Below are 13,516 nucleotides of genomic sequence, written 5' to 3'. Positions count from 1 at the left end.
GCCTTAAAAGCTTCAGATGGCAGAAAGGTTGGATGATGTTCAGTCTAATTTCTTTATATTTGGTGTTGCTTTTGTCAGTAAATTCTATGGCTGCCACCTTTTAGTCGTTTAGTCAACTAATCCCTTCTTTAGGTCTTCGTCGACTAAGATTTCTTTTGTCGATTAGTCATTTTTATTATGCAGAATAACTTATTTCTAAGAAACTTATGAGCACATCTTTAGTAAACACAAGAATTAAAATGGTGATTTTGTGTGTGTCTTCGTGAAAAAAACTAGATTTTCCATATCTGTCGATTAAATCAACAAATAAATTAACTGTCAAAATCGTATGAGTGTTAGTTGACCACGAATTTCTTTGGTCGAGGACAGCCCTTGTAAATTTAAGAATTGCCTGTTATTACATGGCTTCAATGTTTATGTTCCTAATTGCATTTACACATTGTACAAATTAGTTGGAGCCTTCTCACCACATGGTGGTGTCCTTAAACGCCCCCAGTACCACAAACACAGGGCAGTTCCTGGTGGGACTCTAAATAGAGTTTATTCTGACAGATCACTTGGAAAGGTTTAGACATGTTAGTTAGACTATAAGCTTTGTTTCGCATATATAATTTATATTTCTTGCCTGGTTGCATGATGGGGCTCCCCTACAGCTAAGCAGGTCAAGATCCAGGGTAAAATTGGTTCTCCATTGTGAAAATATGAACATTATTTTTTTTTTCATTGATTTTATTCTCAAACACTTCACATAATATCTGCCTATCTATCTGACTTGTTGTATCAGCCACACCTTGTCTGTCCTGTCAGCCATACCATGATAAGAATAAATCCAGTGGACTTGACTGAGCTTGTTTGCTGGAAAGAAAAGTGTAAAAAGTACATTACATATACATATTCATAAATGAATACCCAAAGTTCCACGGAAGTCAATCATCTATTAACTTGTTTAATTTAACACTAAAAGAGATAGAGTGCCAGTCTCACTTTTAAATCACGAGATGCCAGTAAATTTAACTTTGCATGACTTTACATGATAGGTTTCATGCACTGTGCTTTTGTAACTCTGGTGATTGGGCCAGAGAGGGCGGGTCCAGGATGCTGAGACGGATTCTCATTGGCTGCTCTGAGAAGTGGGACGGTAGCGCGCGGCCAGCTGTGAGGGGCGCAGAGAAGACGGCTGGGAAGAGTACTAAAAGGACAAAGAACCGCTGGTTCACAGCTCATCATCTCCAAAAGTGTTGGAAACCTCGACGCCTGCGTCTTGGAAAGTGTGCACCGTTTTTACTTCGTCTGTCAAAGTAAGTGTTTCCTTTCACCTTTCATTCATTGCGTTTTATTTTCCATCCAATGTTTGTTATTCATTTAAGTGTCTTAAAGTTAGATTCATCTGAACACGGGCTGCTACGTGTCATAATAATACCTTAACATTAACCCAAATCTCAAAGGAATTAGCATCACTCTGCAATGTATGCCTTACTCTGGTGCTGACATTGGACGAAATTCCTGAAGTAGCTGCAGGACTCCTCTGGCTCAGGATGAGGTCTTTCTTTTGACACTCCTGTGAATATTTGGATCTGTGCTGGCCAGGGCTTAGCATACATTGATGGTTGATTTGTCCTTTTCTGAATTGAACAATAGACTATTTAAGAGCCCTGGCTCTGACTGAGAAAGCAATAAATAAATGCAGCATGTTGGGTTTAGAATTTTCCAGGCAGCTTTCACTTATTGTTTGGCCCTGGTCGTTCACGGCTACATGTTTTAAATTGTCTCCGATGTTGAACTCTCCATTTGCAATCTGCTGTTAATATAAGTCAAGTTTCTGAGAAAGTGTTGTGAACCTCTGTGAGGTGGGTCTGTCTCCACGGTCTTGCAGTATGATCCAGAACATACATATCAGTGCTGGTTTTTCATGAAAGGGTATGTTGAGATGACACATGCTAACTGGAGTGATGTTTATTCAGAACTCTGAACTCTGATGGACTAATTTAAAGCACACACATCGTTGGTCCATTCACTCCTAAGTGCTGTGAGAACGGACACCCTGTCTAAAGGCTAAATTAAAGTAGCTCCTTCCTCCTGCTGAACTTTCATGAGAAGATAAACCAGATGTTTCGGATGATCACAAGTGACGTCTCTCGCGCAGTCTCACAATTTATTGACCGTGTACTTCAGGAGTGTTTGTTTGGCTGTTGTTATGACGGCAACATGGACCTCCCTCTTCCTCCTCTTAAAACACACCAAAGACGTGGAGGTCTCCTGACTTTCTCTGTCTTCCTTCCCTCCCTTTCCCCGGGGAGGAAAATTCCTCCCCGGGGGCTGTTGGTCCCTCCGCTGACACTTTCATGGTTTGCCATGAAATATTAAGGCGGAGTCAGCTTTCCCTCTGAACCTCAGTTGTGCAGCCTCCGGGCACAGATCAGCAGATATAAAGGAGCAGGCCACTACCCCACCCTGCAAGAGCCCACATTTGCTCTCCATTAGGCTGTCAGAAAGAGAGGAATCACTGTCTCAGCAACATAACCCTTTATTCTCAACCAAACTTTTCAAAAATGCTCCTTCTTCTCTCTCTTATTGACAGTCAAATGTAGTTTCACTGTTTACTTAATACACATTCTACAACTGTGGTGTGTTGCACCACACCACATCCCAGTGAGGGGCCTCTGGGTGCCTGATGCTGGCCAATATAAACTGTTACTGCACAAGACTTTGTACTGCAACAGCTCACTCGCTCAAATTATGGACAAAACTACCACACACCACACATTACTGTCTGCCTCTGCAACGTAGAGCCCTCACTTTAACTCTTTGGCATTTGAAAATGATCAAAAAAAAGCATCGTTCAGTACCGCTTCTATTACCGACGCTTACCGTCTTTTGTCTTATTATCTTCCCTAGATCACTGTTCTTTCCTCCCTCGTCCTGCATCATGTTGCGCCCGGTTGCCATCCACTGTCTGTTTTCCACCTTGCTGTGCATGTGGACGCTGTGCAACGCCCAGTCAGACTCCAGCTCCCCTGCGATCCAGCTACGACTAGCCGGGCAGAAGCGGAAACACTACGAGGGCCGGGTGGAAGTTTTCTACAATGGAGAGTGGGGGACGGTGTGCGATGACGACTTCTCCATGTCCACTGCCAAAGTGGTGTGCAGAGAGCTCGGCTTCATGGATGCCGAGTCCTGGCTGCCCTCGGCCAAGTACGGGAAAGGAGAAGGTAAGAAACTGGAGTTTGTTTGAAGCATCTTTTGGTTTCCAGGGATTGATCTTAACATTGTATTACATCATCAAAACCCTCCTAAAAGCATCTCAGAATCATGTTACCCAGCTGTCTAAGAACTGAGGTGAGGGTCAACCACATTCAAAGGCAGTGTATCGCTTCAAACTGTTTCATGTGTTCCGTGGAAATCCTTGAATGAGGTACACGTTTCCTCCTGTCTGACTGCTCACATCCTCAGGCACTGGTTTCCCCATTAGAGGAGAACTGAGACATGGCAATCATCTCTGAGCATGGGGGGGGGGGGGGACTGGAAACACAGACACGAAGACGTAATCTCATCTTCTCTCACTTTGACGTGTCTGAATTCCTCCATCCCTGTAAAGGCGGTGATGAGGTTCCCCACGCTGTGAGTGTGCTGGCTGCTGGTGGTAAATGTCAGTTGGTAGCTGTTAATTAACTCAGTGTCCCTTGTTAAAGGCACATGTTGTCCCACTTGGTTGGGCCACAGCCAGCCAGCCACTTCAAACGCAAAGTAATTCACTTTTTTTTTTTTCTTGCTTTCCAAAAGCAACACAACCATCTTTTCCAGGCGGATAGATGTTTTCTCTGGAATAGAATCATTTTGAAAGGAGAGTATTTGAGACTAGCTGTGTGCTAGTCTGTGAATGTAAACTGCTTTTATCCGTGCTTTCTTTTGTTGTTGTTGGTGGAGACACATGGCTATAAAAGTCATCAAGAGCATTTTCCATTTCCCATCATGATGACACCAGCAGGAGAAACCACTAAATGTTTTTAATTGAAGACACAACTACATAACAAGTACAAGGACATCCGTTATGGATGAGAACATTTGTTTGGGATGTTGATCAGATCCTCAGCTGCCACAGCCACACGGCTATAATTTGTGTACAAGAAATATATGAGAAAATGGCGAAAGCTACTCAGTTTCAGGTTACAATTCAAAACAGGATCAAATACAAATGCACAAAATGTGTTTTATTTAGATGGTCTGAGGAACACTGCTCTGCCAGTTTGTTAATATTTTGAGTCTAGGGTGGCTGGAGGTAAGTTGCTGGCTGTAAGGGCCAATAAAAGTCAAATCAGAAAAGTCATGGCTCCCCTGTGCACTGTGCTCGCTGTTCTTTTCTTTGGCATGTATAATTGCATTCCCACAAGGCCTGCAAACGATTGTTTTAACACAGCAATCCAGATATACCACTACTGGTAATGCGGAAGATTTGTTTTGGTGTACTGAGACCAAGCTGGTTCTCACTTGGAGACTCCAAGAAGATTTTGGCTGGTATTATGAAAATGTTCCAGAGGTAATCAACTCTCTGCCAGGAGGACGGCTACGTGACCGTACAACATGCGGTCACTTTCTTGGTATGACCGCGATGTTCCTCAGCAGCGTGTTGAGACTGTCCGAATGATGGTTTCCATGGCCACAGTTGTGAGGTTTCCCTCACGGCTGATTCAGAACAGCCAGCTGGACAGCAGATGGTCTGCTGCAGTGACAACATTTATTTGGCAGGTTTTTGCTAAAAGAATGCGTCAGGTTATTTTTAAAGACCAAACACATCTCCACGTCAGTAGGTTCAATGGCTGTGTGACTGGACTTCAGAGGAAATGCTGAAATGTATGTCAGAAGTGTGTGATACATGGCCTAAGCTACCAAGGTACAATGTTACAACCATTCATTTATTCTTTCTCATGACTTAATTCCTTAATCGGGAAAGTTACTGAGGATTGAAGCTTGTGGCCACATGCAGCTTAGTGAGAAGAGCGGGGCACCAGGTTTGATTCGTGAGAGCACGGGTCAACCAAACCAACAAACTTTGCTTTCATCTTTGCCTCTGCCTCTGTTCCAGGTCGTATCTGGTTAGACAATGTGCACTGCTCTGGTGGTGAGAAGAGCCTGGCTCAGTGTCACTCCAATGGCTTTGGAGTGTCGGACTGCAAACATTCAGAAGATGTCGGAGTGGTCTGCACCCAGAAGCGCATTGCAGGCTTCAAGTTCATCCGGAACCAGGCCAGCAGCGAAGAGGTACTTACAGTAAACAGATAGGTCCATAGGAACTCACACAAACGCAAACACTGGGGCGGGGTCGCTTGATCACTTAGTTAATAATACTCAAGTAGCATCCACTCGTGGTTTAAGTACACACACGTAGCTTGAACAGATGTTCAGCACAATAAGAAAAGGGAACAGATCGTGGCTTATGATGAAGGACGAGCAATCATAGTCCTGCATTAAAACACACTCTTCAGATTGCTGTGGGTTACCACCATAAAAATGATGATGCATGTCCTAAACAAAATAGACAAAAAGTCGGTCGCAGCAGCTATTTGTGACTCTAACACTGTAACTGCCAAAACGTACAGTTTCAGGAGGCCAAATGATTCATAAACTTAACAATCAATCCCAATGTTTATGCAATATGTATGCATATGCATACATGAAGAGATATGTGTGTCAGAGTTTGCAGTATCAGACTGTGGAGGTACACTAACCAGCCTACCCAATGTTGTTTGTTCATTTAGTCTAATGGTACCGACCAAATAGTTCCTTATTGGAGGTATATTGTCTTGTAATTTCAAGATGTAATTTAAGAATGTCTCTTTATTATTTAACAGCATTTTATGAAGCGTCAGGTCAGATGTGTCGACCACATACCATTATCTCCTTTACTCTTTACTCTTGGTCAATATATTAGCTCTGTCATGTTACGTCTGTCAGTTAAGCTAGCTAGCTAGCAGCAGCACAGCTGGAGGTTTGTAGGCGTAAATATTCTGTAACAATTCCTCTCCTTGTGGTATGTGTGCAGCTCCTGGTAATTTAGTGATGCATAAATCTCCACTTCCTCAAACATTATAACGAGGCTGAGCGAAAAAATAACTTACAAACTGCTGTTTCAACCGGCTCCAGTATTTTTGCACTCTGTATGATTAAATGGATACAACCAATAATCAAGATAATAGCCAAATGATTACTACATCTGCATGTCCGGACAAAATGAGACGGCAGTTGTTCCATGGGCGTTGTCATATCTGCCATGACATGAAGTCATTGAAGTAATCCACAAGTCAGTATGTCATGTCGAGCTGTCCACTCCGCCATTTGAGCTGATGACTTTGCCAGGCTCCTATTAGTCTGTCCCTGCCCACGCCAGACCCCCGCTCGGCAGCCTGGGAGATTTTGGAGATGACTCATAGAGGGGGAAGACCATCCTGTCTGGCTGCATAGAACGCCTTTGTACCAGATGGAAAGCCAGTGTGGGTTTGTGGACGTGACGGGAGAGAAGAGGATGGAGGTATTACTTCAGCTTGTCTGGGAACAAGTTATTAAAAAGTCATTGCCACAAAGGGTTTCCCTGTTAAAACCAGATTGATAGATAGGAAGCAACAGGGTTTTTTTGGCAGCTTAGAAGTTGATGCGTTAACACTATATAACCGCATTAATACCAGAGTGTAATGTGTGTCCATACTAGAAGTTGGGTGGGAGATTTGGCTGCGTTACCAGACTCTCTCCAGCAGCCAGAACAGTGACTGTGATTTTTACTGGGTTCAGTAAAGGCAACACGCCTGAGGAGATCATCTGAAATTCTTGTGTATCTTTCTCATGCCTAGTTGAGTCATGGGAACGGAGGAATAGAAGACAGACCGCTGAACCCCATTCACAATTTTCTTATTTTTACAGGTAGTGTATGTAAGCAGCACCCTCTTGTTCCCTGTTTGTCTTGTGTATTTTGGGTCTCAGGGTGTATTTCAGTCCCCCCACCCTGCAAATATTTCCTCGGTCTGGCAGTAGCCTTTGAAGTCGCAGGGAGAGGAATGGGAAAAGGTGTAGCTACACCTCTTTAACCATTCTTGAGCTGATGTCAGCAATGGGCAGAACTGTTCCCTCAATCGGTTTATTCACAGCATGAATTGACATTCTGTGCTCAATCTGGAAGGTTAACACCCTGACCAAGCATGCGCTGCAGTCCATGTAGAGGGCATCGCTAAAAGGATGGAGAAAATTGGTAGTTTTGCTTCAATGTGAATGTTTTCCAACTTTCAAGATGACACATCTTTATATGTCTGAGATATGTGTATATGTGAGATAGTTTAGCTTATCAAGGCATTGTCTGCACTCTCTTAACCTTTAGTGTCTGTTCATGTTGACATGATTTCAGTAAAGATTTGGAATTTGCGTTTACCAGCAATTTGTTATGGAGAAGTCAGAATAACGCTACACAAAGGAGCTTCAAACTGAAATGATTTTTTGTTTTTATGAGAGAAACATCATGAGGCTACTTTACACTTTCTGGGATTATGTGAAGATAAGTTTGCTCTGGCAAGTTCACCTTGGAACACAAATAATAGCATCCCGAAAATATCAGTCTGTCATGAATGAAAACAGCCGCTTCCACTGGCATGATTTGCAATTGAAGATGTGCTACCCTATGAGCAGAAGTACTATGAAGGCATTAGCATTTACAAAATACCAAGTTAAAATGTGTCATATTTAGCTAAAAACTCATTTACGAGTGCCTTTCTTTGTCAGCCCAAGCTCTTGTCAGAGTTGTCATTTGACATCTGAGTCATGTCAGTCTTTAATGCCGTCTGCTGTCCGCTGGAGACAAAAGACAAGTCTCTTACCATTGCAGCCTTCGTCAGCTATTATGCAACACTCATAACACAACAGGACATTCCTTGCTGACTGGATCAGTGATTTATTTTAAGTATTTTAACATGTAGCATCGAATGCCGCTGACCATTGCAATCATCCCTTTTTTACTTTGACTGTCTAACCAGGCACAGTTGCTTTATTGATCAGCCTGTGTTGGTTTGGTCTTTCAGTCAGCAGCAGGTTGAATACATTTGTCATCAAAACCAAACATTTAGACGGCAGGAGACTTTGTTGATTATCTGTTAGTCGGGGATTTTTAACCAACTCTGCCAGCTCCGGTTGTTGTTCACGTGTGAATGGTGTGCTGCACGTGTCATCGGTGTCTACAGGATCTTTGCTGAATACGTCTCCTTCATTACAAGATGCCTGAAATTGCCGTCTGTATATTAGTTAGATGTTTGTGAGAGAGGATGATGTGTCCTTTAAGCATCATTATAAGTTCATGGTTGAATTTAGTGTTTTCACTCCAACCAAACACTTGGATCCAGAATCAACACAAAGACGTCAGAGGCCAGTTGTAATAACAGAATGCGGCGGTTAAAAGCCTTTTGATTGGTTGCACATCCAAACAGGGCAAAGGTTGCTCTTCTTCATCAGGCGTGATGATATCCACACAAAGGAATTCCAGTTCCTCACATTCGCTGCTATACAACAAAAGGAAACCCGAGCCAAAGCTGGATTTGCCTCCAACATGAGCGAGAGGCTTGTGAGGAGGAGAGTGATCAAGGGGAGAAAAGGTTGATGTGTGCGCTGAAGCCAGCTCCTCTCTTGTGGATAGAGTATCAGACAAATCGACCACATGCTCAACAGCTGGATCCCCCTGTGGCTTTACAGTAGATCTCCTTTGGGCTGCAGAGTGCCCAGAGAGACCTTTATTATTCAAACCTGCACTCAATGATTTACCATTTACCATTCAGACTTCAAACTTTTTCTTTTTATTGAAGTAGCATAAAAGCCCCAGCATACGTGCACAGTGATGTTTCAGCATTTCGTTACAAAGTTCGATTTTTTTGGAAGTTGAACAGATTGCTGCCAAGCTACAGGAGACATTTAGCTTACCATAACAACTAGAACATTTCCATCACAGACGGAGATGCTGTTGTCCAGCTAACCAGGTCTTAAGATTTCAGTTATGAAATACGCTCACTGATAGATATTCCAGATGCAAAGCACACAGTTACACACACACACACACACACACACACACACACACACACACACACACACACACACACACACACACTTCCTTATTCAAGTCAGAGAGTGGGGTGGGGCAGATGTGAAAGTCATTGGAAAGAGCCTTGCTGTTCTCCTGCTTCTCATCTAAACTGTGGAGTGATTACCATTCATACTTGTTTCGTAAGGTGGGGAGGGGGTTGGGTGGGTGTGCTGGTGTCTGGAGGCATGTGTAGATAAACGTGCAGCGGGGCTGGAGGACTGTTATTTAGGAAATTAGTACTTTTGCAAACAGCCCACAGAATATATGAATGAATCGCTACAGTACACACAGCCAGGGAGTGACTGTAAGATGAGACAACCTCATAGAAATGTCCAGTTGACAATTAACCTCAGTATGATCTGCAGATTGACCAAACATATTATGTGTCAATTAGTACACTTGTGAACTTCAGAGGTGCTAGTTCGGCAGATTCTGAAGATCTGAAGATCTTTTCATGTATTTCAGACAAGTCCAGATTTCCACATTGATATTATGACATGTTCTTTGTGATGTATAGTCATTTCGCTGAGTTTTTCCACGAAAAACCAGTGTGTAGATTTGGGCCCCAGCCAAACAGGATTATGCTGAGTTTATGTCTGGTGGTCTGGTTTTGGGGGATAAATGCCTGGACCGATCCCAGCTGTGGATATCCGTCCTCTTCTCTTTCGTCTCACACGTTGTGACGGCCGGTTTCCTCTCTCTGTGCCAAATGCAACACTGGCCAGACCCATCTCAGTGCCTCATTTCATACGCACCTCGTACCACCTGTCCTGTCTGGTATTTTCGTCTTCACACCTGGCGACACTTTGATTACTCACATTTTGCGTTTCATTCCATGTTCTGTATCGGGTGTACTTCAGTTAGCCATTCATGAGTATCGTTTCTGGGTTTTTTCTTTGTCTTTTATTTTGTTGCATGTTTTAATATGGCTTCATGGTTGTTGTTTTTTTATACCATAAGGAACGATAATTACCTCGTCTTGCTTTTTTAATGTTTTAAATTGAGAACACCGGATCCCTGATTATGATCACGTCTCCTCACCCTCCCATACTGCCACGCACCGCCGGAAAACACTGTGTCATGCTATGGCCACCAGGAATCTCGTCATGAAAGAGTGTTTTTTACCCGCTCTAACGACTGCGGTCAGTGGGAGGACTGGGGTCACTGTAGAAACAGTCTGACTGAGCCGTGGCTCCTCCTGCATTTCCAGTCTTCAGCGTCTAGATTCCCTGAAGCCTTGAACATTCCCCCAGGCTGACGCCAGCTCAGGAAACCACCCTGTGGGCAAACGTTTGATATTTCTGGGAGACATGCCTGGATGTTAGGTATTTGTTGCAGAGTTAAATAAGCGGGCCATTACGAAATTACTGAGATCAGAATTTGCATACCACTGAGCAGCTCAGAGTTTGGGCTCTTTTTCACATGCACGGTGCAACCTCACACCCAACCAGGAACCAACTGCAGAACTTGGCAGAAGGAGGGAAATGAACAATGGCAGAGTTTTAGGGCAGCTGTTTTCTCATGAAGCCCTGGAGGTCAAAGGTTACCATTCCTTCCTGATTAGGGGGTGTTTAGGATACACGATACTGAGTTGGGTGACTGAGAGATGATAATGTGGACAGGCTTTACAGTCATTTTTAGTAGACTGTGGACCAACCGCAACCTGTCTTTAGCCTCTCTTTAAAATCCTGATCAGAATTTCATGGAATAGGTTTTTCTGTTTTAACTTCTCCTATCATTGCTCTCTGTTTCCTGATTGGCCAGGAAATCCAAAATGCTCTGTGAGAAGTCTATGAAGAGAAATTTGGATTTCTTCCACAAGAGCAGTGTTTTTCCTTTTGTGCTCCGGTTCATTTCAGGTTCTTGGCTCACTCACAAGGATATATTTCACTTCAGTGAATATCCAGTGACTTTTCAGCATATATATGTAATACTAGTGAACAACAATGTGTAGCTTTGCGGTTGTTGTTTTTCTGAGGAAAGAAAACCACTGTTAACTGTTTTTGTCATATCTGTGCTGTGTCATACGTCATATTTGATGTATGTTGCCCTCCAACTCCCTTTGGGCCCTTACAGTCCAAAGACAGTACAAAAATTCCATACATTCATCCAATCTGCTTAGGCCTCTCGGCAACACTGAACAGGTTTAAACAATGATTTCATCTTTAGATTTTTCAACTTGACAAGCATATGTGCAAACCGGGCAGTCCTTAAAAAGCCACAGTGGGATTTTTTTCCTTTTCTCTGAACCACGTTTGCATTCCCTCACAATGCATTCTTCCCGTATGACTCATAGCCCATATTGTATTTCCAAAATATCAAGTGGAACAGCATATGCAAAGTCCAGAGGACAGATACATCTGTCTGTCCTCTGAATCAGGGTTTTTACAGCGGAGAACATTTTCCAAGGACCCCCTCTTAATCGTAACAACAACTAAGCAGTGTGCTTACAACCATTTGTTCTCTTAGATGCCATTAGAACTATTTCTATCCTAAAATTGTCAACCTTAATACTTCACACCTGTTTCATAGTGATAACAGAAACACATTTCAATTTGAAACATGTTAAGAGAAGATAATCCTGCAGCAGAGAAATTTGCTAACATAGCAAATGTTATCTCAATTTGATCGGCAAAGAAGGTAAAAGCAGTGGTCAGGTCTTTGGTCAGCGGAAGACTGATGCTGATATGATATTATGAATGACAATAAAAGTACAATGGAATATTCTGTTGAATAAAACTCTTAGTATTCTCTGTTCAGCACAGTTGTCTCCTTAAAGAGGTCAAACTAGTTGTACGTTACCGGTAATATGGCACGCAGTGATGACCCATTTCCTCGGCTGTTTCTCAGGGTTTGTCGGTGCAGGTGGAGGATGTGAGGCTCAGGGCCACTTACTCTCAGAGGAAAAGGATTCCCATCACGGAGGGCTTTTTGGAGGTGAAAGACGGAGGCAAGTGGCTACAGATCTGTAACGAGGAGTGGACTGAGAAGAACAGCAGAGTCATCTGTGGCATGTACGGCTTCCCCGGGGAGAAACGCGTCAATACCCGACCCTATAAGTAAGTAATGGTGCCTGAGGCCAGCAGCAGGGATTAAATAGGGCCGATTAATATGATGAAAGTCTTTACAGGAGTTAAACTCTAACACGTACATTCAGCTTTTAGTTGAGTTAATGACTGTTTTGGTTATGGGAATATAGTAGTGCTACAATCCACACAAAGACAAATTCCTGTTTCTTCCATTCTTATTTATATTGTTAGTCTATTTAGGAATGTTCTATCATAGCAAACTGATGTTAAGAAATGTTACAAAACCACGCTTGTTTAAACTGGTCATCACTCAACCCTTCATCCGCACACTGAGATTAAACAGACTTCAGTCTGGAGATTCTTGACAAGAAGCCAAACGCCGGAAGAAGTTTTAGAGGATGAAGGATGAGCCTCCTGGGAAACCTTTGACTGCTCTACGTTGTGAAACAGTGGCTCTTTTGGCTGCATTTCATTGTTTCCCTCTGAGCAAAACGTCAATATGTAGCCCTACACAAAACCAGCTATTCCTAGAACACTTTGTGTCTTATAATGTATTTTATCTGCTAACACGGCAACTGAAGCTCAAAACAAAACCACGAGCAGCTCTTCTGCTCTTGTAACTGCATGAATGAGAACACCGTGTTTGTCTCTTTCATAGCTCCGCCTGAGGTATAAATCTAATATTCTAACATTTGTGGCTACCTGCCTTCTAATAAGAAGATATCCTGATTTGTTTGGTCTCGGGTGAACTTTATGTGTGCATGGGTTTATGTTTTCATCTATAAGTCAAATCTATTCATTGTGCACATACAGTCAGCGTTGGTCTCCACAATCATCTGAAAGGCTCCACTGTCCCACCACAGTCAAATTAAGACCAGAGAGACATCAGACATGCATTTATTTACAAATGTGGAGAGTTATCGCAATGATCCCGTGTAATGTGGTCAAGTTTTCACCTTGATTTTCAAATTGATGCTTCTCGTTATAATAAAGTAAGATGAAGGCTAAGCAGATGACTTTTATAAAAACAATTTCAAATGATCTTATCTGATTTGACGCTAGTCTTAAATATGGATGCCTTTTAACTGAAGGAAGCACCATGTAAAGCGCACGAAACCAGCAAGGAGCTCTTTGTTTTTTCTTTATCTCTTAAGATCACAAAGCCTGTGTGGCTTTTAGAGTGTGTGGTCTCACATGGTTCACTGTTTTACAGAGGTGAAAGATCACATTCACTCTGTCACTTTTATCTGGAACAACAAAGGACAGCTCTGTTCACCAAACATGCAAATAACAGCCCAACGCAATTAGAAACTCTCAATCAAATATAGCATCTCTTCAAATTCCACAGACCACAAATTGTTCAAACCGACGTAGAGCTACATTC

At 42.7% G+C, this 13,516-nt stretch overlaps 1 protein-coding gene across 1 annotated transcript in view; it reads left to right on the top strand.

Moving 5' to 3' along the window:
- Positions 1-1,196: 1,196 nt before the first annotated feature.
- loxl2a (lysyl oxidase-like 2a) overlaps positions 1,197-13,516 on the top strand; it is a 29,631-nt gene continuing 17,311 nt past the window's right edge. Inside the window, exons 1-4 of the mRNA XM_079297066.1 lie at positions 1,197-1,298; positions 2,896-3,209; positions 5,081-5,256; positions 11,954-12,162. Coding sequence (XP_079153192.1) covers positions 2,927-3,209; positions 5,081-5,256; positions 11,954-12,162 — 668 coding nt within the window. The 5' untranslated portion in view covers positions 1,197-1,298; positions 2,896-2,926. The remainder of the gene's footprint in view (positions 1,299-2,895; positions 3,210-5,080; positions 5,257-11,953; positions 12,163-13,516) is intronic.

Source organism: Melanostigma gelatinosum (assembly GCF_949748355.1).
Source record: "Melanostigma gelatinosum genome assembly, chromosome: 3".
NCBI classification, from domain to species: Eukaryota; Metazoa; Chordata; class Actinopteri; order Perciformes; family Zoarcidae; genus Melanostigma; species Melanostigma gelatinosum.
Note: the sequence above shows the minus strand (reverse complement) of the source record. Positions and strands in the feature narration are given on the sequence as shown.